At 43.6% G+C, this 27734-nt stretch overlaps 1 protein-coding gene across 3 annotated transcripts in view; it reads right to left on the bottom strand.

Annotated features, from left to right (window-relative positions):
- Positions 1–24923, bottom strand: part of arhgap5 (Rho GTPase activating protein 5) — a 39517-nt gene extending 14594 nt beyond the window's left edge. The window contains exons 1-3 of one of the 3 annotated variants that reach the window (XM_055863651.1): positions 24672–24923; positions 19130–23034; positions 17887–18037 (exon numbers count right to left, since the gene is read on the bottom strand). In XM_055863651.1, the coding sequence (XP_055719626.1) occupies positions 17887–18037; positions 19130–22843 (3865 nt within the window). In that variant the 5' untranslated portion in view covers positions 22844–23034; positions 24672–24923. The other 2 variants (XM_055863653.1, XM_055863652.1) reach the window with 2 other exon arrangements.
- Positions 24924–27734: the final 2811 nt, after the last annotated feature.

Genomic DNA, 27734 nt, shown 5'->3' with positions numbered 1-27734 from the left:
AGCGTAACACTGACTCCCACTGATTCCTGACTTATGCTCTGATTTCCTCTAACCACTCGTTCATGAGAAGATAATGTTTCCTGTAACCACCATTAGAAGCCATTTAAAAAGCCACTCAATGTAAGTTAGGATCTATTCTGAGAGGTGACCGAAGGCATGCTAAGACAGCGGTAAGCTAAATACCACAGTCTAATGACTTGCTCTACATCCAGTCCCTTCAGAAAGTATTCACACACCTTGACTTTCCACATTTTGTTATGTTAACTTCTTATGGCTTGGCGGCGCTATTTTCACGTCCGGTTGAAAAGTGTGCCCAAAGTAAACTGCCTGCTACTCAGGCCCAGAAGCTAAGATATGCATATTATTAGTCGATTTGGATAGAAAACACTCTAACGTTTCTAAAACTGTTTGAATGATGTCTGTGAGTATAACAGAACTCATATGGCAGGCGAAAACCCGAGAAAAATCCAACCAGGAAGTGGGAAATCTGAGATTTGCAGTATTTCAAGTGATTGCCTATCCAATATACAGTGTCAATTTGGTCCGATTGCACTTCCTAAGGCTTCCACTAGATGTCAACAGTCTTAGGAACGTTGTTTCAGGCTTCTACTGTGAAGGGGGAGAAAATACGAGCTGTTTGAATCGGGTCTGGCAGAAAGCCATTAGTTTAGTCACGCGCCGTGAGCGCGAGATCCGTTCATTTTCATTTCTAAAGACAAAGAAATTGTCCGGTTGGAATATTATTGAAGATTTATGATAAAAACATCCTAAAGATTGTTTCTATACATCGTTTGACATGCTTCTACGAACTGTAATAGAACGTTTTTGACTTTTCGTCTGGACTTAATGCTCGCGCCTTGTGCATTTGGATTACTGGACTAAACACGCAAACAAAAAGGAGGTATTTGGACAAATGATGGACTTTATCGAACAAAATTAACATTTATTGTGGAACTGGGATTCCTGGGAGTGCATTCCGATGAAGATCATCAAAGGTAAGTGAATATTTATAATGCTATTTTTTACTTTTGTTAACTCCACAACATGGCGGGTATCTGAGCGCTGTACTCAGATTATGTACTTTTGCCATAAAGCTTTTTTGAAATCTGACACAGCGGTTGCATTAAGGAGAAGTATATATTTTAATTCTATGCATAACACTTGTATCTTTCATCAACGTTTATGATGAGTATTCCTGTAAATTGATGTGGCTCTCTGCAAAATCACTGGATGTTTTGGAGGCAAAACATTACTGAACATAATGCGCCAATGTAAACTGAGATTTTTGGATATGAACTTTATCGAACAAAACATACATGTATTGTGTAACATGAAGTCCTATGAGTGCCATCTGATGAAGATCATCAACGGTTAATGATTCATTTTATCTCTATTTCTGCTTTTTGTGACTCCTCTCTTTGGCTGGAAAATGGCTGTGTTTTTTGTGACTAGGCGCTGACCTAACATAATCGCATGGTATGCTTTCGTCGTAAAGTCTTTTTGAAACCGGACACTGTGGTGGGATTAACAACAAGTTTATCTTTAAAATGGTGTATAACACTTGTATGTTAGAGGAATTTTAATTATGAGATTTCTGTTGTTTGAATTTGGCGCCCTGCACTTTCACTGGCTGTTGTCAAATCGATCCCGTTAATGGATTTTCAGCCGTAAGAAGTTAATGGATTTGTAAAAATGTTTAAAAACATAATTCCACTTTGACATTATGGGTTATTGTGTGTAGGCCAGTGACAGAATATCTAAATGTAATCGATTTTAAATTCAGGCTGTAACGTTAAAATTGAAAAGCTGTAGGTATTCAACCCCTTTGTTATGGCAAGCCTAAATAAGTTCAGGAGTAAAATTGTGCTTAACAAATCACATAATAAGTTGCATGGATTCACTCTGTGTGCAATAATGGTGTTTAACATGATATACAAATATTCCAAAACATGCAACCTGTTTGCAATAAGGCACTAAAGTAAAACAGCAAAAAAAATGTAACAAAGAAATGTACTTTATTCCTGAATAGAAAGCGTTATGTTTGGGGCAAATCCAACAACACACCCCTGAGTACCACTCTTCATATTTTCAAGCGTGGTGGTGGCTGTATCATGTTATGGGCATGCTTGTCATCGACAAGGACTAGGGAGTTTTGTATGATAAAAATAAAACGGAATAGAGCTAAGTCCAGGCAAAATCCTAGAGGAAAACCTGGTTCAGTCTGCTTTCCAATAGACACTGGGAGACAAATTCACCTTTCATAACCTAAAACACAAGGTCAAATATACAATGGAGTTGATTACCAAGACAACATTGCATGTTCCTGAGGGCTAAGATACAGTTTTGACTTAAATCTGGTTGAAAATCTATGGCAAGACTTGAAAATGTCTGTCTAGCAATGATAACAACCAACTTGACAGAGCTTGAAGAATTTTGAAAATAATGTGCAAATATTGTACTATCCAGCTGTGCAAAGCTCTTAGAGACTTACCCAGAGAGACACTAATTGCTGTCAAAGGTGATTCTAACATGTATTGACTCAGGGGTGAATACTTATCTAATCAAGAGTTTTTCATTTTTACAAACGTTCACATTTTTCTTCCACTTACAGATAAAATACAGAGTATTTTATGTATATTGTTGACAAAAAAAATGACAATCAATTTTTATCCCACTTTGTAACAACAAAAAATGGAAAAAGTAAAGGGGAGTGAATACTTTCGAGAAGGCACTGTACATAGACACAGGTCTCAGCCATTGAAATAGAATGTAGGCTAATTGTTCTCGTCATTCTATTTCTATGGTCACAGCGCCTGTTAGTTCCACCCCACATCATGGCTTTTCTGACTGTTGCCATGCCATCGTTGAAACAACACTCACAGAAGAGTGTGACCCTGGTTTTAAGGAGAAACGGACCTCAAACTGTGGGACTGGCAAGCAAACAGTCCTGTCGAGCTGATATATGCACACGCCTCATGGTTGTAATTTAGACACCAGTTCATCTGTACCAGGATGCAGCTTTAGTTATTGCGTGTTAGTGTGTTAGTGTGTGTGTATGCCGACGGGTCGAGGCTTTTGACTGGACGTGACCCTTCCTGCTTTATTTAGTCGAATGACTGGGAGGAAGGTTGCAGCCAAAGACAATAAGAACAAAATGAACTCAAATGAGTGAGGGAGGGAAGTGCTACGGGGAAGTGATCCGAATTTAGATGTGTTCTACAAGCCGGATGTTCTATTGTCCTCCTCCCTAAATACTCTAACTCAGCACCACCATCTCCACCAACACTACACTCACTCTGTCTGGAAGTTGGAGCTAGCCTGGACCCAGATCTGTTTGTGCAGTCTTGTCAATGCCAACTCCTATGGAGTTTGCAGGTGCAAGACAGCAGAAATAGATCTGGGACCAGGCTAGTACAGAACATAGGCTCACCCTACAAATACAACTTCAGGAAATACCTGAGGAGACTGATGGCAGCACTGGAATCTTTGCATTTCAAAATCTGATTAAATGGAACCTCCAGCGGTAGATACATTTTTCTGATATTCTTTTGGATGGGTGTGACAGTTAGTTCCTCAGAAGTCATAACCCCGTAGAAACTGTGGAACGATCCACTACAGTGGTCAGTTTAACTGCTGGACAGCTGCCAGGATCGTTTTATTACCATGGCAACAATAAATCCAATAACTGAATAAAAACCTCTTCCACCTGGCCTCTGGTTGTCCCATGATGACAGTACAAAAGGGTCAGCAGTTAGCTAGTTATCAGATTTAACAGTTAACACTGTTGTTGAACACAAAGATCGAGTTTAGGCTTAGATATAGTAACCTGCAGGCCAGGGATCATCAACTAGATTCAGCCACGTCGCCAATTTTTTTTCTTGAGCGGATGGTCAGGTGGCCAAAACATAATTACAAATCATTTGTAGACTGCAAATTGACCGCAAGAAGCCCTAACATATATGTTTGACTAAAACATTTTAATTCAAACCTTGCTTACATTTGTATATACAGGAATCATATATATTATGCATGGGAATACTTTTTGAACAGATTTGCTAAATTAAAATCACTTGGAGCTGATGCTAGTTGGGGAACCCTGCTGTAGGCAGTATTTCCCATAGTTTAATTTCCAGGCTAAATAACATTGAGGACCTCTGGCATCAAAATTGTCAATTGAAACCAAATAGAAGCCAAACTCTTCTAGGCAACAATGGCATGAGAAATATGCCGTGTTAAACCAGTCAGGTGGCAGAGCTGAGAGAGTTGAGAACTTCACCATCATTGCCCATCTTCACAATCCTCCTGACCTAATGCTATCCTACATCAGTATCTACAGTAGGCCATAGATTCCCATCCATATTCCACAAAAATAACAAAATAAACAGTGTTTTATTAAACCCATTGATCATGACAAGGACTCAACTAATTCAGTCAGAGAAATAAAAGAAGGAAGCTAATATCGACAAAATGAACTTGACTGTTGTGGTGGTGAAATGTTTTGGTCGTTTGTAACTAGTACCTACTCTGTCTGAACTGGAGTCTAGGGCGCTATTCCATCTTCAGTGGAGGGAGGCTGAGGCTCAGGCCAGTGCTTGCTTACTTCCCAAATGGCACCCTATTCCTTACATAGTGCACGGCTTTTGACAACAGCACAGAGTAGTGCACTATGTAGGGAATAGGGTGTCATTTGGGATGTAGGGGTAACAGTAACTAACTACATTGTATTAAGAGACCAGAGCATCCTAGCCAACTCATACATTTCCAGCCTAGTGTATTAATAATTGTCCTTCCTTGCAGCCCTCTGTGCCCATAAATCACCAGCCCCATGCAATGCGGGAGGAAAGGAGATGGGACGGGTGAACTAGTCTGTATCCCAAATAGCCCACCCTATGGGCCGAGGTCAAAAGTAGTGCACTAGAAGGGTCTCCCGAGTGGCGCAGCGGTCTAAGGCACTGCATTGCAGTGCTAGAGGCGTCACTATAGACCCCGGTTCGATCCCAGGCTGTTTTAACCCGGGCGCAACCGGGAGACCTATGAGGCGGCGCACAATTGGCTCAGCGTCGGCCAGGTTAGCGGAGGGTTTGGCCGGCTGGGATGTCCTTGTCCCATCGCGCTCTAGCGACTCCTTGTGACAGGTCGGGCGCATGCACGCTGACTCCAGTTGCCAGCTGTACAGTGTTTTCTCCGACACATTGGTGCGGCTGGCTTCCGGGTTAAGTGAGCAGTGTGTCAAGAAGCATTGTGGCTTGGCAGGGTCATGTTTCAGAAGACGCATTGCGTCGACCTCCACCTCTCCTGAGTCCACACGGGAGTTGCAGCGATGGGACAAGAACGTAACTAACAATTGGATATGACGAAATTGGGGAGAAAAAGGGGTAAAAAAATGTAATAAAGAAAAGGAAATAGGTAGGCATTTGGGAGAAATACATAATACAGTCGGATACCATCGCTAACCATACTGAACAAAAATATAAAAATATGAAAAGTGTACCATGAGCTGAAACAAAAGATTCCAGAAATGTTTCATATGCACAAAAAGCTAATTTCCTCTAAAATGTTGTGCGCAAATTTGTTTACATCCCTGTTAGTGAGCATGTCTTCATTGCCAAAATAATCCATCCACCTGACAGGTGTGGCATATCAACAAGCTGATTAATACACAGGTGCACCTTGTGTTGGGGACAATAAAAGGCCACTCTAAAATTGTCTGTAATAAAGCCCTTTTGTGGGGGGAAACTAATTCTGATTGGCTGGGCCTGGGCCTGGCTTCCAAGTGACTGATTTCCTTCTATGAACTTTAAGCCAGCAGGCCAGGGTTTAAACAATTATACTGTAAACGTTGATGACAAGCTTAGGTAGATACTCTAGACAAGACACATAACTGCTCCTCTCTTCTCTGGGGCTGAGTGAGCACACTGACCCAGGGTTCATCCCAAATGGCACCCTATTCCCTATATAGTGCACTACCTTCATGCAGAGGCATTTGGGCCAGGAGTAAAAGAGTGAAGGATGAGCTCATAGACATCAAGCCCAGTTGGCAGAGCGGAGTCTGTCTGTGTATCGGTCTGTCTGTGGACATAAGGTGCCACCAAGAATGTGTACACCTAGAGCAGACAGTAAGAAGCAGCTCCCCTGGTACTCGAGAAGACTTAGCAGAATGAGGGATGGAGGGAGGAGAGGAGGCACGGCAACTGAGGCCTAACACTGCTACTACACTGACTAGAGGACAGTCATTAACATGAACTCCTTCTCACTCATCCCTCTCTACCTCCCTCCTCTCTCGATCCTCCTCTTCCAGTGCTGACTGGATTGTAGCCAGGCTGACTGTATTAACTGCCACACAGCATACCTAGGCAGAACCGGGCTAATTATGAGAGGAAGGAACAGAGACATAGGTATTGGAATCCATAATGACAAGTTTGACAAGCTGATCATGTTACCTAGGGTCACAAGAACACCTCGCGGAGAGAACATTCATTAAGTGTGTCGTTGGCGCATGTGTCGATACAGATAGGATGAAAAAAGTCAGCGATGCTCTCGGATCAGCTTTCTCCATTCAAATCCTACCTTAACATTAGTATTAGTCCACAATTCTGACCACCAAACAGCTCCTAGACATACATTTTCCAATATAGTTGAAGTCAGAAGTTTACATACACCTTAGCCAGATACATTTCAACTCAGTTTTTCACAATTCACGACATTTAATCCAAGTAAAAATTCCCTGTCTTAGGTCAGTTGGGATCACCACTTTATTTTAAGAATGTGAAATGTCAGAATAATAGTAGAGAGAATAATTTATTTAATTTTTTATTTCTTTCATCACATTCCCAGTGGGTCAGAAGTTTACATACACTCAATTAGTATTTGGTAGCATTGCCTTTAAATTGTTTCACTTGGGTCAAACGTTTCGGGTAGCCTTCCACAAGCTTCCCACAATAAGTTGGGTGAATTTTGGCCCATTCATCCTGACAGAGCTGGTGTAACTGAGTCAGGTTTGTAGGCCTCCTTGCTTGCACACGCTTTTTAAGTTCCGCCCACATTTTCTATAGGATTGAGGTCAGGGCTTTGTGATGGCAACTCCAATACCTTGACTTTGTTGTCCTTAAGCCATTTTGCCACAACTTTGGAAGTATGCTTGGGGTCATTGTCCATTTGGAAGACCCATTACCGACCAAGCTTTAACTTCCTGACTGATGTCTTGAGATGTTGCTTCAATATATCCACATAATTTTCCTCCCTCATGAAGTCATCTATTTTGTGAAATGCACCAGTTCCTCCTGCAGCAAAGCACCCCCACAACATGATGCTGCCACCCCCGTGCTTCACGGTTGGGATGAGGTTCTTCGGGCTTGCAAGCCTCCCCTTTTTTCCTCCAAACATAACGATGGTCATTATGGCCAAACAGTTCTATTTTTGTTTCATCAGACCAGAGGACATTTCTCCAAAAAGTACGATCTTTGTCCCCATGTGCAGTTGCAAACCGTAGTCTGGCTTTTTTATGGCGGTTTTGGAGCAGTGGCTTCTTCATTGCTGAGCGGCCTTTCAGGTAATGTTGATATCGGACTCGTTTTACTGGGGATATAGATACTTTTGTACCCATTTCCTCCAGCATCTGTAGTGCCATGCAGTCGGAGGCCAAGCAGCTGCCATACCAGGCAGTGATGCGACCCGTTAGGATGCTCTAAATGGTGCAGCTGTAGAACCTTTTGAGGATCTGAGGACCCATGCCAAATCTTTTCAGTCTCCTGAGGGGGAATAGGTTTTGTCGTGCCCTCTTCTCGACTGTCTTAGTGTGCTTGGACCATGTTAGTTTGCTGGTGATGTGGACACCAAGGAACTTGAAGCTCTCAACCTGCTATATATAAGATCCCACAGTTGACAGTGCATGTCAGAACAAAAACCAAGCCAAGAGGTTGAAGGATTTGTCCATAGAGCTCCGACACAGAATTGTGTCGAGATACTAACATTGAAGGTCCCCGAGAACACAGTGGCCTCCATCATTCTTAAGTGGAAGAAGTTTGGAACCACCAAGACGCTTTCTAGAGCTGGTCGCCCGGCCAAACTGAGCAATCGGGGGAGAAGGGCCTTGGTCAGGGAGGTGACAAAGAACTTGATGGTCACTCTGACAGAGCTCCAGAGTTCCTCTGTGGAGATGGGAGAACCTTCCAGAAGGACAACCATCTCTGCAGCACGCCACCAATCAGGCCTTTATGGTAGAGTGACCAGACGGAAGCCACTCCTTAGTAAAAGGCACATGACAGCCCGTTTGGAGTTTGCCAAAAGCATCTAAAGGACTCTCAGACCATGACAAACAAGATTCTCTGGTCTAATGAAACCAAGATTGAACTCTTTGGCCTGAACGCCAAGCGTCACGTTTGTAGCAAACCTGGCACCATCCCTACAGTGAAGCATGGTGGTGGCAGCATCATGCTGTGGGGATGTTTTTCAGTGGCAGGGACTGGGAGACTAGTCAGGATCGAGGGAAAGATGAATGGAGCAAAGTACAGAGAGATCCTTGATGAAAACCTGCTCCAGAGCACTCAGGACTTTAGATTGGGGCAAAGGTTCACCTTCCAACAGGACAACGACCCTAAGCACACAGCCAAGTCAACGCAAGAGTGCCTTTGGGCCAAGTTTCTGAATCTCCTTGAGTGGCCCAGCCAGAGTACGGACATGAACCTGATCAAACATCTCTGGAGAGACCTGAAAATAGCTGTGCAGCGAAGCTCCACATCCAACCTGACAAAGCTTGAGAGGGTCTGCAGAGAATGGAAGAAACTCCCCAAATACAGGTGTGCCAAACTTGTAACGTCATATCCAAGAAGACTCGAGACTGTATCGCTTTCAAAGGTGCTAAAACAAAGTACTGAGTAAAGGGTCTGAATACTTATGTATAATGTGATATTTCAGTGTTTTTCTTATAAATTAGCAATAATGTCTGAAACTGTTTTTGCTTTATCATTATGGGGTAATGTGTGTAGATTAGGGCTAGAGCCATTCCCCCCAGAAATGTCCGGAATTGCAGTTGCCTTGGTGGAAGCGTGGGTTAACATCTCACAGCAAGGACTGGCAAATCTGGTGCAGTCCATGAGGAGGAGATGCTCTGCAGTACTTAATGCTGCCGGCTACACCAGATACTGACTGTTATTTTTGATTTTGACCCCCCCCCCCCCCTTTGTTCAGGGACACATTATTCAATTTCTGTTAGTCACATGTCTGTGGAACTTGTTCAGTTTATGTCTCAGTTGTTGAATCTGGCTATGTTCATACAAATATTTACACATGTTAAGTTTGCTGAAAATAAACACAGTTGACAGTGAGAGGACGTTTCTTTTTTTGCTGAGTTTATAGTTGATATATCTGTGCATGTGACAGTAAATGAGAAAGATGTACATCACTTTCCCTACACCCCCTCTGCCCCTTTCCCTTTTGTTTCCTCTCGCTCTCGTTCTCTTCTCACCAGGGACAGCAGCAGCAGAGCAAAGCTACATTAGTTGCCTTATTGTAAAAGATTAACAGCTGCGAGGCCCATTAGAAATCCTGGCCTGAATATAATGAGATAAATGTGATGGATTATGCCAGCAACAAAAACAGGCTTGTAATAAGAATTCGGTTTAAAGTTTAACTAATAGGAACACAGTGTATATGCTAAGACCGTGCTGATATTCTACTCTTAAAAATTGACTTTTTCAGGCTTTGATGACATCAGCCAAAGATATTGATGGTGATGACACATTGGAACGATTTTCCAATCAACAGCTAGCTACCTACATTCTTTTAATAAAACTTTTTCAATACTTTTTGTTTTTGCTGGCAGCCTAGAAAATGTTTCTGAAAAGTACCAAGTATATGCTCACACACACACACACACACACAGGCTAATCACGCTAGGAGTGTTAGAGAGGCTTAACACAATGATCCGCTCATTCAAACACTTCACTCCAGCAGCCCTGAGAAGTATTAATACCTAAGGTGTAGTAGCTACGCTGGTTAACGCTGTCATACTAACGACGTTGTGATGTGGGGAGGATTACAAGCCAAGCCACTATGCCAGCGCCGATCAACTGCCAGCCTAGAGCCATGAAAACTGTTACATAAACAAGAAGTAATGTCCTATGGTGTGTGTCAGTAGTGCATTACTCAGGGTAATTTGACCCTGGTTACCATACCAACAGTTAAGTGTTGATAAACAGAAAAGAGGAACTCTTCTGAGCTCCTTGCTATGGGGTGGGTAGGGCTGGCTGATGGTTGATGGAACCAGTACAGTGTTTAGGGCCTGTTGGCAGAGAGTGTTCTGTTCAGGCTGTGTTGTGTTGTTCTTCCATTGTGAGGCTGATGTGACATGACTGCCAGCAGAAGAGGAAGGGGAGGGCCACCCCTGGTGCCTGTGGTGGGGACTCACTAGGGAGGGTCGGTGGCACTGGCAGGCAGCTCAGAACAGGGTCATGTTGCGTAGTGAGAAAACGTTTGGAATCGGAGTGAAACAGGACGGCACTACCTAAGCTTTTCCAATAAGAATACAGATTTTTGTTTTGCGTTGCAAACACTGTGTTCTACTGAACAAGACCCAGGCCTGCTGTTATACACAGACCCAAAAACACTGGGGCCTCTTAGGGCCAGCACCAGGCAAGATAAGGTGGAGGAGGAAGAGGTGGAGGAGGAGGTGGAAAAGGAAGAAGAGCAAGAGGCGTAGGATGAAGAAGAGTGCTTAATAACACCCAGCCCAGCCTGCTTGCAGCCACAGCTAGAGAAGAACGGGACCTGATGTGTGTCGAGTCGACAGCTCTGTCATATCCAACTCACTCAAGCTCCCTCTGTGACATCCTCTGGCCCCAGACTGAGGGGAGAGAGCGGAGCAGAGCAAGCTGCCAAAGGGAATAACAGGACTTTGTCTTGTTCAACATGGACCGCTAAGCGTTCGCCCCGTCCGTGGAGACCTTGAAAAAGCAGTCTGCCACATCATCACAGAATTCCCCAGTTGCAGCTGGCCTCCAGCAAGGTGCTTGAGTCACAACGGTCAGGGGAGTGGAGCGGGAAGAGTAGAACACAACAGCAGCACAGCAGAGGTCAGACCCTCAGTTCCAGTATTGCTGTAGAAAGAGAAGAGCGTGTCCCAAAGTCCCATGCATAACTGATTGTTGTTTGTGTGAACTGACGAATCATTCAGTCAGTCTGGAGGGACACAGATCCCCATTGTCATGGGGGGGGGGGGGGGGGGGGGGGGGGTAAGTGAGTCATAGTTCATCTGACTGTAGGGGAGAGAGCCAGGCAGGTGGTAGTTAGAGGCGCATCACAGGGCAGAGCCATGCCCCAGAGGCTGCTAGCTGGAGCACAGGGCCTGCCATGTCATGCCCAACCCCACAAGGCAAAGTCATGCCCCAGTAGTACACAGCACAGGGCCACAGGGCCTGCAATGATGCCCATCCACCCGAAACTACTGCTGGAGCTGGATTGAAAAGAGGCTTGACTAATACTGTACATCTGATCATGGCCCTACTACTGCACCTCCACCCAGCTCTGAGCTTTCCCCCTGGGCCTGGCTCACTGAGGCCCTGGCTAAAAGCTCCTGCCTGGATTGACCTTAACAAATCACCTGAACAACAGGCTGTGACTGACCTCAGGGCAATATACACACACACACACACAGACGGAGACAGATAAAGAAAGAGATGGCAACACTTCAATGCAGTATCACAGCTCACCAGAGATGACACTTCAAAAGAACAAGGGAAAGATGATTAATTATGGCCGCTACTGTTACTGTCGCAGTACCACCTTAACCCTCCCTCTCAACTGACACTCAGTAAAAGACTTCAACAAAACAAAGGTAATAAACACATACAAACAAACCTAGATAAGAATAGAAGAGGCCTAATCAAAGTTAGAATACGTCAACAAATCTTTTACTTTTTCCTACTCAATATTGACTGTAGTACAGTGAGTATTCTCGAGAGCGAGATCCGTTTCCTCGTCTTGGTTGACATTGACGGCTGGCGCGAGTAACTCAAACTAGCATGGCTGGCGCCTGACAATCATTGGCCCATTGAGGAGCAGAGTAATCCCTGAGACTGAGGAGAATGATAAACAGGACGCCGCGGCTCAGTCGCCACCCCCATCCTCCCAATCTTCGGATCCAGGGGCTAAACATGCACACACGCACACACTGCTGGGACAGAGCTGACGGATGCTTTTCCATTCAACATAAAGTCACTTTGAATGCTGAAAAAGCTCATGGTTATTGTAATTGCATTCCCACTGAGTTGGTCTGAGTCCTCTCTCTGCTCCCTCTTGCCTGGTATCTGTAAGTACAGCAGCGGTGGTCCAATTGGAAAACCAACTAATCTGGACACATACTGAGGGTTGAGGGGTTAACATGCAGGCTGATACAGAAGTGTTAACCAGGTCAGTATTGCAAAATATAATTTGGTCTCAGTTACTTGTGTGTCTAACAAATGTATACTGAACAAAAATATAAACGCAACATGTAAAGTGTTGGTCCCATGTTTCATGAGCTGAAATAAAATATCCCAGAAATTTTCCATACACACAACAATCTTATTCATCTCAAATTTTGCGCACAAATTTCACCTTTGCCAAGATAATCCATCCACCTGACAGGTGTGGCATATCAAGAATCTGATTAAACAGCACGCTCATTACACAGGTGCACCTTGTTCTGGGGATATTAAAATGTCACTAAAATGTGCAGTTTTGTCACAACACAATGCCACAGATGTCTCAAGTCTTGAGGGAGAATGTAATTGGCATGCTGACTGCGGGAATGTCCAACAGAGCTGTTGCCAGAGAATGTCATGTTAATTTCTCTACCAAAAGCTGCCTCCAACGTCGTTTTAGAGAATTTAGCAGTACGTCCACCGGCCTTACAACCGCAGACCACGTGTAACCATGCCAGCCCAGGACCTCCACATCAGGCTTCTTCACCTGCGGGATCATTGGAGACCAGCCACCCGGAGAGCTGATGAAACTGTGGGTTTGCACAACCAAAGAATTTCTGCACAAACTGTCAGAAACCGTCTCAGGGAAGCTAATCTGTGTGCTCGTCATCCTCACCAGGGTCTTGACCTGACCGCAGTTCGGCGTCGTAACCGACTTCAGTGGGCAAATGCTCACCTCCGATGGCCACTGGCACACTGGAGAAGTGTGCGCTTCACGGACAAATCAACTGTATAGGACAGATGGCAGAAAGCGTGTATGGTGTTGTGTTGGTGAGCGGTTTCCTGATGTCAACGTTGTGAACAGAGTGGCCCATGGTGGCGGTGGGGTTATGGTATAGGCAGGCATAAACTACAGACAACAAACACAAATGCATTTTATCCATGGCAATTTGAATGCACAGAGATACCGTGATGAGATTCTGAGGATAATTGTCGTGCCATTCATCCGCCGGCATCACCTCATGTTTCAGGATGATATTGCACTGCCCCACGTCGCAAGGATCTGTCCACAATTTCTGGAAGCTGAAAATGTCCCAGTTCTTCCAGACATGTCACCCACTGAGCATGTTTGTGATACCCTGGATCGACATGTACAACAGTTTGTTCCAGTTCCCGCCAATATCCAGCAACTTCGCACAGCCATTGAAAAGGAGTGGAAAAACATTCCACAGGCCACAATCAACAGCCTGATCAACTATGCGAAGGAGATGCATGTCGCGCTGCATGAGGCAAATGGTGGTCACACCAGATACTGACTGGTTTTCTGATCCTTGTTTTTAAGGTATCTGTGACCAACAGATGCATATCTGTATTCCCAGTCATGTGAAATCCATAGATTAGAGCCTAATAAATTTATTTAAATTGACTTGTTTCCTTATATGAACTGTAACTCAGTAAAATCTTTGAAAATGTTGAATGTTGCTTTTATATTTTGTTCAGTGTAGCTACGAGTAAATACTGGTTTGCTCATAGAATACCAATGCATTAATCTCCTTTACTTACTGTATAGCCTACATTTTATGTACACAAATGTCACTCAGAGATGACAGTCATCCCTTATTGTGACCCCCCTCATCCATCTGGTGTGAGTTAACTTGACTGTTGACTTTCTCTGTGATCCAGTGAGACGGCTTTATCTGCCCATGGTTGTTTGTGAACATCACAGGCCTCCATTACCACTAATGGAAAAAGTGCATCAAGGGAGCAGGCTACTCCTTCCTTACTATTGTGAATCCCTGGGGAAACAAATCCCTCTCTCGTACCAGTACTAGTACCAGTCAAAAGTTTGGACACACCTACTCATTCAATGGTTTTTCTTTATTTTTACCATTTCCCACTCTTTGCCTTGATGACAGCTTTGCACACTCTTGGCATTCTCACAACCAGTTTCACTTTGAATGCTTTTCCAACAGTATTGAAGGAGTTCCCACATATGCTGAGTACTTGTTGGCTGCTTTTCCTTCACTCTGCGGTCCAACTCATCCCAAACCATCTCAACTGGATTGAGGTCAGCTGATTGTCATGGCCAGGTCATCTGATGCAGCAATCCATGACTCTTCTTCTTGGTCAAATAGCTCTTACACAGCCAGGAGGTCATTGTCTTGTTGAAAAACAAATGATAGTGGGACTAAGCGCAAACCAGATGGGATGGCGTATCGCTGCAGAACACTGTGGTAGCCATGCTGGTTAAATGTGCCTTGAAGTCTAAATAAATCAGACATTGTCACCAGCAAAGTACCACCACACCTTCTCCTCCACGCTTCCCGGTGGGAACCACACATGCAGAGATCATCCGTTCACCTACTCTGCGTCTCACAAAGATACGGCGGTTGGAACCAAAAATCTCCAATTTGTACTCTGATTTCCACTGGTCTAATCTCCACTGCTTGTGTTTCTTGGCCCAAGCAAGTCTCTTCTTCTCATTGGTGTCCTTTAGTAGTGGTTTCTTTGCAGCAATTTGACCATGAAGGCCTGATTCACACAGTCTCCTCTGAACAGTTGATGTTGAGATGTGTCTGTTACTTGAACTCTGTGACGCATTTATCTGGGCTGCAATTTCTGAGGCTGGTAACTCTAATGAACTTATCCTCTGCAGCAGAGGTAACTCTGGGTCTTCCTTTCCTGTGGCAGTCCTCGTGAGAGCCAGTTTGATGGTTTAGCGCTTGATGGTTTTTGTGACATTTTCCAGATTGACTGACCTTCATGTCTTAAAGTAATGATGGACTGTCGTTTCTCTTTGCTTTATGAGCTGTTCTTGCCATAATATGGACTTGGTCTTTTACCAAATAGGGCTATCTTCTGTATACCACCCCTACCTTGTCACAACACAACTGATTGGCCCAAAAGCATTAAGGAAAGACATTTCACAAATTAACAAGGCACACCTGTTAATTGAAATCTATTCCAGGTGACTACCTCATGAAGCTGGTTGAGGAGAATCCAAGAGTGTGCAAATCTGTCATCAAGGATAAGGGTGGCTACTCAAATATAAAATATATTTTAATTTGTTTAACACTTTTTTGGTTACTACATGATTCCATATGTGTTATTTCATAGTTTTTATGTCTTCAAAATAGTAAAAAATTAAGAAAAACCCTGGAATGAGTAGGTGCTTCCAAACTTTTGACTGGAACTGTATATATAACCCAAGATTAGCTACTAGTCAGCAAGCCAGTCTGAACATGCTTCTTTATGCAGCATGTCATTAATTCTTTCATTTTTTTCTTTCCTCCATTTTGTGATGTGGAGAGATGAGGGCCCATAGCAACAGGGGAGAGAAAGGGTGAGAGAGAGAGAGAGGAGAGATGGCGAGAGAAAATGGGCTGCCATGGGTGTCTGTTAATTGAATGTGATTGCTCATTTTGTTTCAGCATTCTTCAGGCTCTTGATGAAACCAGCCACTCTCTTCCTGCACTCTGCAGCACTGTGCTGTTGTATGTTATGTTCAGTGATCCGATGTTAGTCTGCCACCTATTATAACTATTTTCTTAGCACAGGACTTCCAGTCCAGTGGAAACCAAGGTCCCCAGAGCTAAATTCAGGCCCTGTCTGAGTCTCATCACAATTGTCATAAGAAACCAACAAAAACCAAACTCTTTTGGCCACAAATTAGGCTACTCGGACCCGTGTGAAATTCACCACAATGTTGGTTTGTTTGAGACCGACTACTAAGCTACTCACTCACTGGGTATTGATTAGTAGGCCTACCAGTCAATGTTTCCATTGAATATGGTGGTCAGCTACAAAGCATGGTAAAGGGAAGTAGGGGGGCACGACGCCCCTGAAAGCAATAGCAGGCAGTTTCCAATGACTACTACTTGAATTAATTCAGACTTTTACTCTACTCCACTGACTTCAAAGCAAACAAAAATAATCAGCTTTTTTACCCAGTTTGGGTTAACATATGCTCTGAGATTACGTTCAACCCCCCAAAATGTATGGAAAAGCACTTTCTTATATCTAGGTAAAAAACGAATGCTGCTTGGCGGGTTCACTAAGCTCAGAGAGGATATCGTTTCCAGTTCCAGACACTACTGTGAACTGCAGATTTACAAATCAGATATTATAACCAATACCCTAGAGGGAGATTTCTGCTGCTGCCTTCAAAATATTGCCCTCTCTCGCATTAGGCTAAGTGCTTAGACAATAATGGCCAATGAGATTTCCAAATGCATCAACATCAAATTCCATTTAATCATTCACCATGCCCAGTCGCTCGCCCTCCCCTCTTATGCCCCCCTTGAAACGCAATTTATTACTGAGGAAAAAGGACAAGTTTAACGAAAACCGCGATTGAGTGTGTAAGCAGTTAGCAGAGTCTTCTTTCCCCAGTCATTGCTTGTAGCTGGTGACTGATACACGTTGCAGAAATTAAGGCGGGTCAAGACCTTTGTTTCATTGCAAAGGGAAACAATATTAATACAATGCTACGTTTGACTACTAAAGGATTATGAACAAATGTAGCTGGGCATCTCAGTGAATAAGCTTGTTTAAAACCCATGGGCCAAATTAATGAATCACTAGAATAACCCCTAACATTATATGAGATCCAACAATTAAAAGGATCAAGTGAGCTAAGTAAGCGCTTCAGAAGATCTTAAGCAAGGTTAAGTCAATACAAACAGGAGGGGACCCTTACAAGGAACTACACCATAGCTCTAATAAATCCATCCTCTCTTCTTCCTGGAATTCAGTGGTTTGTAATGCAATAACGGCAGTCTTTCCCCTAGGATTTTTTGAAGCAGCGGTGGGTTGATGGCTTTGGTCTTCCTGGGGCATACATTTATACATCTATTAATAGGGTTGGCGACACTTCCAGGATTACAAGCTAGCTACACCCGCAATAACATCTGCTAAAATATGTGTATGGTACCAATACAATTTGATTTGATTTAGCTAGCTAGTTACCTTGGCGGTTTCTCAGAGGATCGGATGTTGTAACTTGTCACTGATCTTAAAAGCACGTCTCAGCAGAATTTAAAAATCTCTCTATATATGTATATATTTGTTTTTTTGTCTATTCTTTTCAGTGGTGACTGATTTAACAGTGGCGGTGTGCCGCTGCTAAATAAATATAGGGGAAACACTGAACAATAATCAAAACCCCAATGATGGTCTGTCATAAAGGTCATGCCAGTCTGTTGGGGGAGAGGACTTATCGTATTATCATAGAACTGAACTCCCAAGAACTGTCAGCTAGTAGTGAAAAGGCAGCAGGAATAAATCCCACATTTTGTTAGCAGCGGTCACAAAAAGTTCAAGTGAATTCCAACCAAATAGCAAAACATACAGTACTTGGGGTTGCCTATGATCAAGAGAGAAATGGAAGGCACGCCCACACACACTACTACAGCGTCATGCTCACACACTCAAATAGTAACAACAACCCAAAACAGAGATGAGGGAGAACTGATAAAAAGTAACCTACCAGTGCGTTCAATGTAGTCCACACACTTCTCAATGAACAAGGGGATTGGCCGGTCCGGGGTGACCAGGTTCTGCAGGGGAACACCAAAGTAGTTGCTGTCCCAGTTCCTCCGTGTGGGTGGGTACAAAGGCTTTGGGGGCTTGGATTTTGGCTGTGAATAACACAAAAACACAAAGTGAAAGAAAACATTACAGCATCGTTTTCAAGAGAGAGAAAAAAGTTAATCCTTTGAATTTCAATTCTTCAAGAGTTGTCATCCCCCACAAGTGTAAAACACCTTGCAAGAAATACTATTTTGTTCAAACAATGAGAGTATTCTTCATGGCATTAGTGCTACTGTACTGTCACCGATTCATGATTGTAATATATGAAGTTTGGCTTTTAGCCAAAACATTTTTGTACGATAGATTGCCCTGTTATATGCAGACAAAACAATTTACAAAATTAAGAATGAAGCAAGCTCTTTGAAACGTAATTGTGATGGTTTACCTACTGTATTTCTGTGAAAATATAAAGTTTGGGAGAATATATTCTAACAGGCCAATCTGTCACTTATGTCCCAAATGTCACCCTATTCCCTATATATTGCGCAACTTTTGGCCAGAGTCCATAGGGCTCTGGTCAAAGTAGTGCACTAAATTGGGAATAGGGTGCCATTTTGAACATAACCGCTGTCCACTGATTCATGCCTCAGTACACTTCCTCCAAGCCCTGGGAACCCTGCCTGCCTCCAAATGCCTTTAACACCTGGCCAACTGTAGCCAGACCAGACTACAATACAGTGGGATGCCCAGATATTCTTCAACTGCATACATCTCCTCTCACTCCTCAACTATGACAACAGAAGGGGCTATCCGCAATATGGCAGTCATATTTAACCGTGATTATCTCGTCACTGCTTGTGTAACTGCTGAGGAATGGGAGGGCATGTTTGGCCAGGAATATGTGATGTTGCAATATTGAACAGAAATTGCAAGTCACGTTTGCTCTCAGTGTGATAGATAAAACATTGACTTGCTTCTCTGCATGAGTGCAGACGATTCTGAATCTCTTTCATAGTAATCATGTGTAGTGCTTGAGATCACTGGACTGTATGACCAGCTGGTAGACAATGTACAATTACATATAGCATGTACAATAGCTTTGATTTCTCTTTACAGTAAGTATTAGGCCAATCTAAAACAACATTAAAAAAATTATATAAGAAACGATTACACAGAACATGAAGAATCAGAACACTTACCTTTTTAGGTTCCTTTGTCTTTGGCGTTTTCTTCTTTTTCTTCTTCATGTCATCCTGCTCTGGATCCGAGGTGATGGCAGGATTGTCTATCCCTCCCTTCCAGGGGTCAGCAGGGGAGAGCAGGGGGTCCTCCTCACTGCCCCGATGGGCCCTGCCCTTCTTCTTCTTCTGCATGGCCGGCCCAGACTCATCGTCGCTGACGTCGGAGTGGACACGTCTGTGGTACATCTTGGTTTTGCTGAAGAGTATTTTTGAGCGGTGCTTATACTTGGAGGGCCTCCTGCTGGCCTGTGCCTTGCGGTCGAAGCCGTTTTCCTCATCCCCGTGCAAGACGTGAAGCCCTCCAAACGAGTTACGCATTTTGACAATCCTGCTCTGGGTGTCCTCCGGGACAGCGTAGATGTCGTCGCTGAAGCCTTTTGATTTCAGGAGAGTGTCTATGGGGTCTGCGTAATTGTCGGACGCCTCAACGTCTTCACCGTGGGCCATGGGGCCGCGTTGTCGTCTGTTGCTCCTCATCCCAGCCTCGATGGTCTTCAGGAGATTGGGGTCCAGCTTCTTGACGTTGGACTTGGGTAGTATAGGCTTGGGCCTAACCGGGGGAGGCACTCTGTGGTTGCGCTCGTGGTCACTTAGAGGTGTGCTATGGACAGGGTACTCGTTTCCCTCCAGATCGATCCTGTACTTAGCACGTTCGCTAGGGGTTGGAAGAAGCTGCACGTCATCCCCGATGGGGCTGTAAGGTGGAGGAGCCTCGGTGTCATCCTCTGAGTCAGGGTAGTAATTGTAAGCAGGGGAATGACTGTGGGGAGACTGGGGGAAGACATCTTCGCTCGCACCCATGCAGTCTCGAGAGCTGTCGTACATGAAGGCGCTCTCGATACTGCTCTTCTTCTCTAGCACCTCGTTGAAGAACGGTGTGAAGACTTCCGTCTGCCGATGGTACTGAGACAGAGAGTATAGAGCTGTGAATTTGGCGGTTATCTCCGTAGCGATGTGCTCCCCTTCAGTCATGAGCTCTTTGATTTCGTCGTTCTCAAAGAAGTCGGCTTGACTGTCTGTGATGGCCACCATTTGAACAGGGATGACGTCTTGGACCTCTGCCAGGAAAGCTCTGAGCATCGCCATGGAGGACTTGCGTTTAGCCGAGTAGACCAGGATGTATCCGTGGACAAGCTCGTCCTTCCTGATTCCGATGGAGGAGTGGTAGGAGAGGACTGTGACCTGTATTCTTCTGCGACTGTCGCCGATGATTTTGTTGAGGATCAGAGTGTTACTTTGGCCAGGTTGCCCTGCGCTGCAGGAATGTGAATCCAGGAAAGGTGAAAGGATGAGGTCCACGCTGAATGGATCCCCACACACGGCACACATAACGATCCTCAAGTCGGTCTCTGACATGTCTTTGATGGAAGGCAGAGGGCTCATCACATCAAAGTTGTGCTTTAGTCCTTCTAATACTCCTCTGAGAGCCTGTTTAATTTGTAACTCATTAAACTTCCGCGGAAAAGTATCAGAGGGTATGTCTACAAAGGTGCACTGTAGCTTATTTGCAAGCTGTTGGCCCTGATGCCTCAAGATAGGCATATTTTTGCAAACACTGTCTCTCTGGTTTGCTAGGATTAGAATGAATGGCAATGGCTGAGCGTATCTCTCCCTCCTGTTCTGTGCAATCTCTCCCCTGATTCGCCCTATGCAGTCGCCAATACAATTTAGCGACTCTATGGAGCTGAAGACACAGAAGATTCCATGAGGTTTGAAGGTCGACGCCCATGTATGGCTAAAGAGCAACGTTGAGTTGACATCAACAGGCAGAAGCTCCAGTTCATAGATTTTCCCATCCAGGGTGTACTCATCATCAGTGGACTGAGCTCGGATTTCATTTGCGAGTTCTTGTGCGAGACCCTCCCTTCCCAAGAGACACAGATTAACTTTATCAATGTTGGCACTGTTATAGTAGAGATTAGAGCGACTGTGGTCCAGCTGAACTAGCCTGTTAGCCAGTACCTGCTCGACATTCATGTCAACGCAGCTCTGTCCACTCAGACACGTCTCCTTTGTGGGGTGGTAGACGAACCCGATGTGCTTGAGGAGAAGCGACTCCCTGTCCGGGGCCAGTTTCTGCAGGGCTCTGTATCTGGGCTCCTCGTTGAGCACAGTGTGGATCTCGCTCATTTTGTCACAGCTTGGGGTGGCGTTTAAATCAAGGTCATAAAACAGCTCGGCGTGTTCAAAAAGCATTTCCTGAAATTCCTCTTTGGCCCTTTCAACTATTTCCTGCTGATGCTGGCTGTAAACATCCCTGCGATCAGATTCACTGATATACTTGTAGGCCTCGTCCTCCATGACAAAACACATGACCTCTTCCCAGGGTTGTCCAGGGCTGATGAAATGGACTCGATCCAACGTCTTCTTGAATCTATCCTTCATTTCTAACCGTCTTTTCTCTGAGAACAGATGTTGGACATGGTTCTGATAAATCTTTTCCCCTTCCGACGTTTTGAGGAGATCAAAGGGCACTCTTCTGTCATTGACTTTGTCAATTTGGTCCGTCTCATCCCACGGGGTGTGCTCCAGCAACACAAACCAGAATTGAAACTCGGCCCTGCTCTTCAAGATGCTTTGAGCCTCTGACCAGCTCAGGTTCTCAAGTTCTTCCAAGTTGTTGAGCAAGTTATTGAGAATTTTTGGCAGGCTCAAGAAGTATTCTTCCCTCCTTTTCCTGATATGTTCCTGCTTTAGCTGTTCTATGTGCTTGTTGAGGGTGTTTCTAGCTTTTCGGGTGCCTTCCAGGTTGATGTATTCCTCATAGTCAGGGTGGTTTTTCAACGTGTTACTCACCATTTTCCAACTTGTGTGATAATCTCTGACGGTTTGTACAATCCGCTTTTCAAACTTGTCGGACACTGTGGCTACTAACTGTCTATGAACTTTGTAGGCCTCCAAATAAGGAATGGTTTTGGGTTTGCCTCGTGTTTTGTCCATCTGCTGGGTTAACGCATTAAAACACAGGTCTACATTGATGCTAGATCGAGCCGACGTTTCTACCACCAGGAGGTTCTTTTTGCTTGCAGCGAATGCCTGAAGGTCCCTTAGATACTGCTCCACGCACTCGTCACATTTCGTTGCAGCAATGACAATGGGCTTTTTCGATTTGACCATTTGAGAATAAAGGCTGTTGACAAATTTCATCTGATCTTCAAATTTCCTATTGCAGCCTTTGCTCACGTCTATACACAATATAAAACCGTCAACATTCAGTTTCCCATCGGCCATTTGCTTCTGATCAAAATCCTGCTCCAGGCCAAGCTGGTCGGTGCAAATGTACATCAGCTTTTCAGCAGACTGTATCTTGGAGGCTGCAGCCCTTTTAGTATAGGGCTGCAGGTTTGTGCTGCGATGGGGCAAGAAAGTCTGATCATCAATGAACTCTGTTTGTTCAATGATTTGAATTTTGCATTCAAGCCCGTCATCACTTCGGTGTGGCACTTCACCCCAGTAGAGGAAATGATCATTGTTCACCACGCGACCTCCAAAGTCAATTGTGCTCAACACAGAAGTGTGCTCAGTGTAGTAGCTGTCCGCGTTGGAGCGCACATATCTGTTGCATAGGCAGGACTTGCCCACGCCACAGTTGCCCTTCTCCTTCTCTGTCCCTGAGAGGCCAACAACACTGACAGCATATGTTAGGGGGCGTGCCTCCTTGTTCTTGGCCATTATATTCCCCCTGTCATTGCTTTGTCACTTTCAGGAAAGGTTTCTACCAGCACAGCTACCATTCCACTCCCATTGGTTAGATAGGGTAGTGTTTCACAATCATGGCTTCTTCCCTTTAGTGGTGAATCCCTCTTTCCTCCTAGATCCTCGTACTGCGATAGGGAAGCTGGTTCTCCCCTATTATCACCTCCCTGAAAAACAAAGTGTATTATTGAAAAACACACATAGGAACCCCAAAAACCTGATTTCATAGGCCTAATATGGTTTGCGTACGAAATGGCACCCTATTCCCTATAGTGCGCAACTTTTGCACTATGAAGGGAATAGGGTGCATTTGGTGTTATTGCAGTGAGTCATTGTCAAGGTGCAAATAGTCCACAGGCCTAATGATCAAATCTGAACAGCAACAGTATGCTATTTCCTCTCTAGAGACTGTCACATAAGCCAAACCTACAGAAATGACTCTGTTAGTAGCAAATACATTTTTTGATAAAACCTGTACTGTCTGTCAGAGTTAAACAACAAATAAACCCCATGTTCAGTGTCAGTGACTCTTTTCATAGTGTATTTTTTCCCCACAGAATATTAGTAACTCCACAAAAAACGTATTTCTTCCACTTTGAGTTGAATGACCAGTGACCCACAAATAACTTAGAAATAAACTGAAATAAACTACTATTCATCATCATTCAATATGGATTACGTGTCAGTTTACTCCAAGCAACACTATTGTTGCAGCTTACTGTTGCACCTGCCATCTATTGAATATTTTGACAACAATACTGGCGATTATTTGTTCCACTGTGTACGGTCGTAAGAATCATGCAACACACCCCATCATGACATGTTACATAGCAAACAGACTAGTAAATCAGTCAAATTGACGTCCGACACAATAATATAGCTACAACGGTCCCACGCTTTTATTAGACAGGAATGTAGCTATTATTACATAGCTATAGCAGTTCTAGTTATTAGCGAGATATGTGAATATCAGTATCCAAGTGAGAAGGTAGCCAATAGCAAACCATCGCCACCTTCACTCTGCCGTTGACTTCCTTTCATTGTGAGTTGTAGCTAGTACCTGGCTACATTTCATTCAAGGTCTGCTAACTACGTTCTGAACTGTGAGCCCTACTCAACCCCCGTCATTGATGATAATGACATACAACCAAGAATTTCATCGCCGGAGAGGCACACGTTAAACTCACTAGAAGCAATCCACTACCAGGAGATGTAGAGGTTATTTAAAAGTAGAACGCTGTTCTAGACAATTTGCGAGTAACCAACACATGAACGATCATCTTGCAACAATCATAGATAGGTTCATTAGCTTGACAGTAACGTTAGCTTGCAAGTTAATAATTGACCTAGCTGACGTGCTTAATCTGCGCAATATTGGTACAATTAAAATAACCCATGCAATAAAAGGCTCCGTCTGACTATGCCATTGTATTCAGAAACTATGACAATGACAACCCATCAATGATATTTGCATGAAAGAATGACTAGCCAGCTCGCGGGCCTTGCCTCGAAACCACGCAAAAAAAAATGCTCGCTTCCAGTCCTCTCTGACTGAGGTTAGCCTGCTAACGTTAGCTAGCAAGCTGTAGCTAACGCTGGCTAGCTAGCTAGCAAGATAGTGTTAGTCGAACAATACATTTCACTGAGCGCAAAATATAAACTACAAGGACCTTGCCGGAATATTTCGTTACCTCCCTTGGTCGTGAATATAACCATTTGGAATTTACTTGACACAGATAATGCTATCCAGAGTGTAGCTAATGAAGAAACTCGATGCAGTCCATTCCAAATTACATTCCCCTACCTAACATGGTCGCTCCCAGCTCCCGAGACCACGAAAAAAAGATAGCATTCCAAGTGTATTATTTTACTCCAGCAAATTCGATTTCTCAACGGCTCGTGTCCTTTAAATCACAGGGAGCGTTCGGTGTATACTCTTTCTATTCAAAATGTGATTGTTTTCATATATTTAGTGTTATTGGTGTTAGCTGCGTGTAATCCGAGACATTGCTCCCTCCCCTCTCATCCCAGTCAGTAATGGCGACTGATACATAATGCTCTCACCATCGCTCTCAGTAACTTTTCCATTAGTGCTCAAAGCGGGGGCGCGACGCTCGTGCATGGTTGCTATGTAATTGTGTAAATGAAGAATTTCAATGTATTAACTAATGTCTGAATGTTTGGTGTGCCTATTTGTGTGATACTGATAACATACCGAGGACTGGGGATCATCACCAGGAGATGGCACATTGTCAACAAGAATGAACATATTCATTCATTGAGATTGTAGCATTTATACGGTATATTTTTCAATGGTGCATCAGCCTGGCCTGTCTGATTTTCTTACTTGAAAATACAGTAGACTTTTTAAGGCTACGGACACATATTGGCGGTTATGTTGTAACGAGGAGCCAAACCATGTTATTACATGGTTATAACATGTTCATTATTGGGATATGTACACACGAAATAGTCAATCTGAAGAATTTCATTAACATTCCATGTGAATTACAATAATATTCCATGAGGGTTTTATATGACAGACATTTTCTTTCAAGGATAGTGCGCAGCTCTCTGGAGCAATGCAATGCGAGGTTTTTAATACTAGATAGTATGCTGCTCACCCTAAGGCCTTTACTTTCAATGCTCCGCTAGTGGATTTTAAGCAGATTTGCCAAACCTTGTTTGCTAAGCTCTTGCTTTTATCTTGACTTAGAGGGGAGGGGGAATCCACTACAGCTTGTCTCTCACTCACCAATAGCCTATATTTCTATACACTGTTCTATACACATTAGTGTCATTGCTACTTGTGTGTCTGCGGTTGATGATTCTTTTGTCATCGAAGTGGAAATTCATTGTAGAATTCATTTCAAACTGATGTATTTGGTTCTTTCCAGAAGGATTGACGGCTAGTAGATAGAATATCCATATGCAATCATGGTATGTGATGGTCAACTTGCGTGTTGTAATGTACATGTAAAATGCTAAAATGTGCTAGGAAGTTTATGAGAGGACTGATCATTGTATCAAAGAAAATGTGTCACTCACAACTGACACAAAGTTATCAACCCTTTTAGACAAGCCTTTTCTACATTGAGTTGGAAATCCAAACATTGCTGTGCTGTTTTGTTGTCAGTCATAATGCAATATCTCTAACAGTGAAGCTAGGAGTCCAAGCTCCATTGTCTGGGTCTGTTTTGGGTGTGGGCTCAGGCTCAGCTGTCCCTCTGCAATTGTAGTGACACAAAACACCAGGGACGAGCAGGAAGGCTGAGGAAGCTTTGTCCAATTGTTTATGTCGCTTCAGTGTTCATATTTTCATGTTATCCTTCAAACTACACTGAAACAGAGCGTAAATATTCTAGGGAAGGTGGCATTCTCTTCCAACCAACGCTGAATGGTGGAGAACAAGTGGGAGTTGTTTCACACAGGATCCTAGTGTTCTGGATTGGCACCTTTCCATCTGTCAATATGAAGAACAAGGCATTGGAATCAGTGCCTGTTCATTACAAACTTAAAACACTCAGAGCTCTCTCTCTATATATCTCTCTCTCACAATCTCGCTCGCTCAGAGCATTGCAGCTTACATGTCAAAGGTCAATCAACATAACTTTAACCCCGTGTCATTGTTGTCATAAGTTGTGTAGTAAAAATAGGAGGAGAGAATATATTTCTAAAGAAGGATGACGCTTTTACTTTAAGTACAGACTTGATCCTGGAGTCATTATGCCTGCTGTTTTGCTTCTAATTTAAGAGGTCATGGGGAAATAGTAAAATCGGATTTTACTCTTTTCAAAACAAAACCACGATTCTTTATTTATTTTATTTATTTTTATTTATTTAACCTTTATTTAACCAGGTAGGCTAGTTGAGAACAAGTTCTCAAAAACAACTGCGACCTGGCCAAGATAAAGCAAAGCAGTGCGACACAAACAACAACACAGAGTTACACATGGAATAAACAAAACATACAGTCAATAATGCAATAGAAAAAGTCTATATACAGTGTGTGCAAATGAGGTAGGATAAGGGAGGTAAGGCAATAAATAGGCCATAGTGGCGAAATAATTACAGTATAGCAAATAAACACTGGAGTGATAGATGTGCAGAAGATGAGTGTGCAAGTAGAGATACTGGGGTACAAAGGAGCAAAATAAATAACAGTATGGGGGATGGGGTAGTTGGATGGGTTATTTACAGATGGGCTATGTACAGGTGCAGTGATCTGTGAGCACTTTATGCATCCAATGGATTACCAGAAACCTGATAGCAGAAACCTATTTGTAACCTGACGCTCTCTGAATAACACTGAATACCATTGTTTTATAAGCCAATAGTTAAATTCAAATCAGTTCCAAGAGCAGACAATGTGTGAGGTTCCCATGTCATGCAAGTGTGAAGATCATGCTGTATCAACCTGGAAATAGACACGATGCAGCAGACAGTAGTGTCTGTTCTCATCTAATGTAAGTGTTGTTTGTGAATCTCAACCATTGGTCCTTACACCCTACTTAGTAATAGCCTTCTCTTTCAGCCCTGCACAATCAATATAGTCTGAGTCTATATAGGGAATGGGGTGCCAGTTGGGATGCAAACATAGCCCTTATGATCAATAAATGTCACAAGGTGTTGGAAAAATCTATTGCTAAAAGCTTCCTTATGAAAAGACAAACTCGGAACTGAGCGGTTGTACAGATCCGATTGACATTATAGCAGAGCGCAAATACTGAGGGTATGGGTGGATGATGTGTATAAAGTTAAAGCTCGTTGCTAGTGTTTGTTACCGTTGCATCAGGTGCTGTCGAGCCCCTACTTGCTTCACTGTTGTCTCTTTGATCACATCGCATCCTCTAGAGCGATATGCAAA

The sequence above is a fragment of the Salvelinus fontinalis genome, chromosome 15 (genome assembly GCF_029448725.1).
Source record: "Salvelinus fontinalis isolate EN_2023a chromosome 15, ASM2944872v1, whole genome shotgun sequence".
Lineage (NCBI taxonomy): Eukaryota > Metazoa > Chordata > Actinopteri > Salmoniformes > Salmonidae > Salvelinus > Salvelinus fontinalis.
The sequence above is the reverse complement of the archived record's forward strand: the minus strand, read 5'-3'. Positions and strand labels throughout refer to the sequence as shown.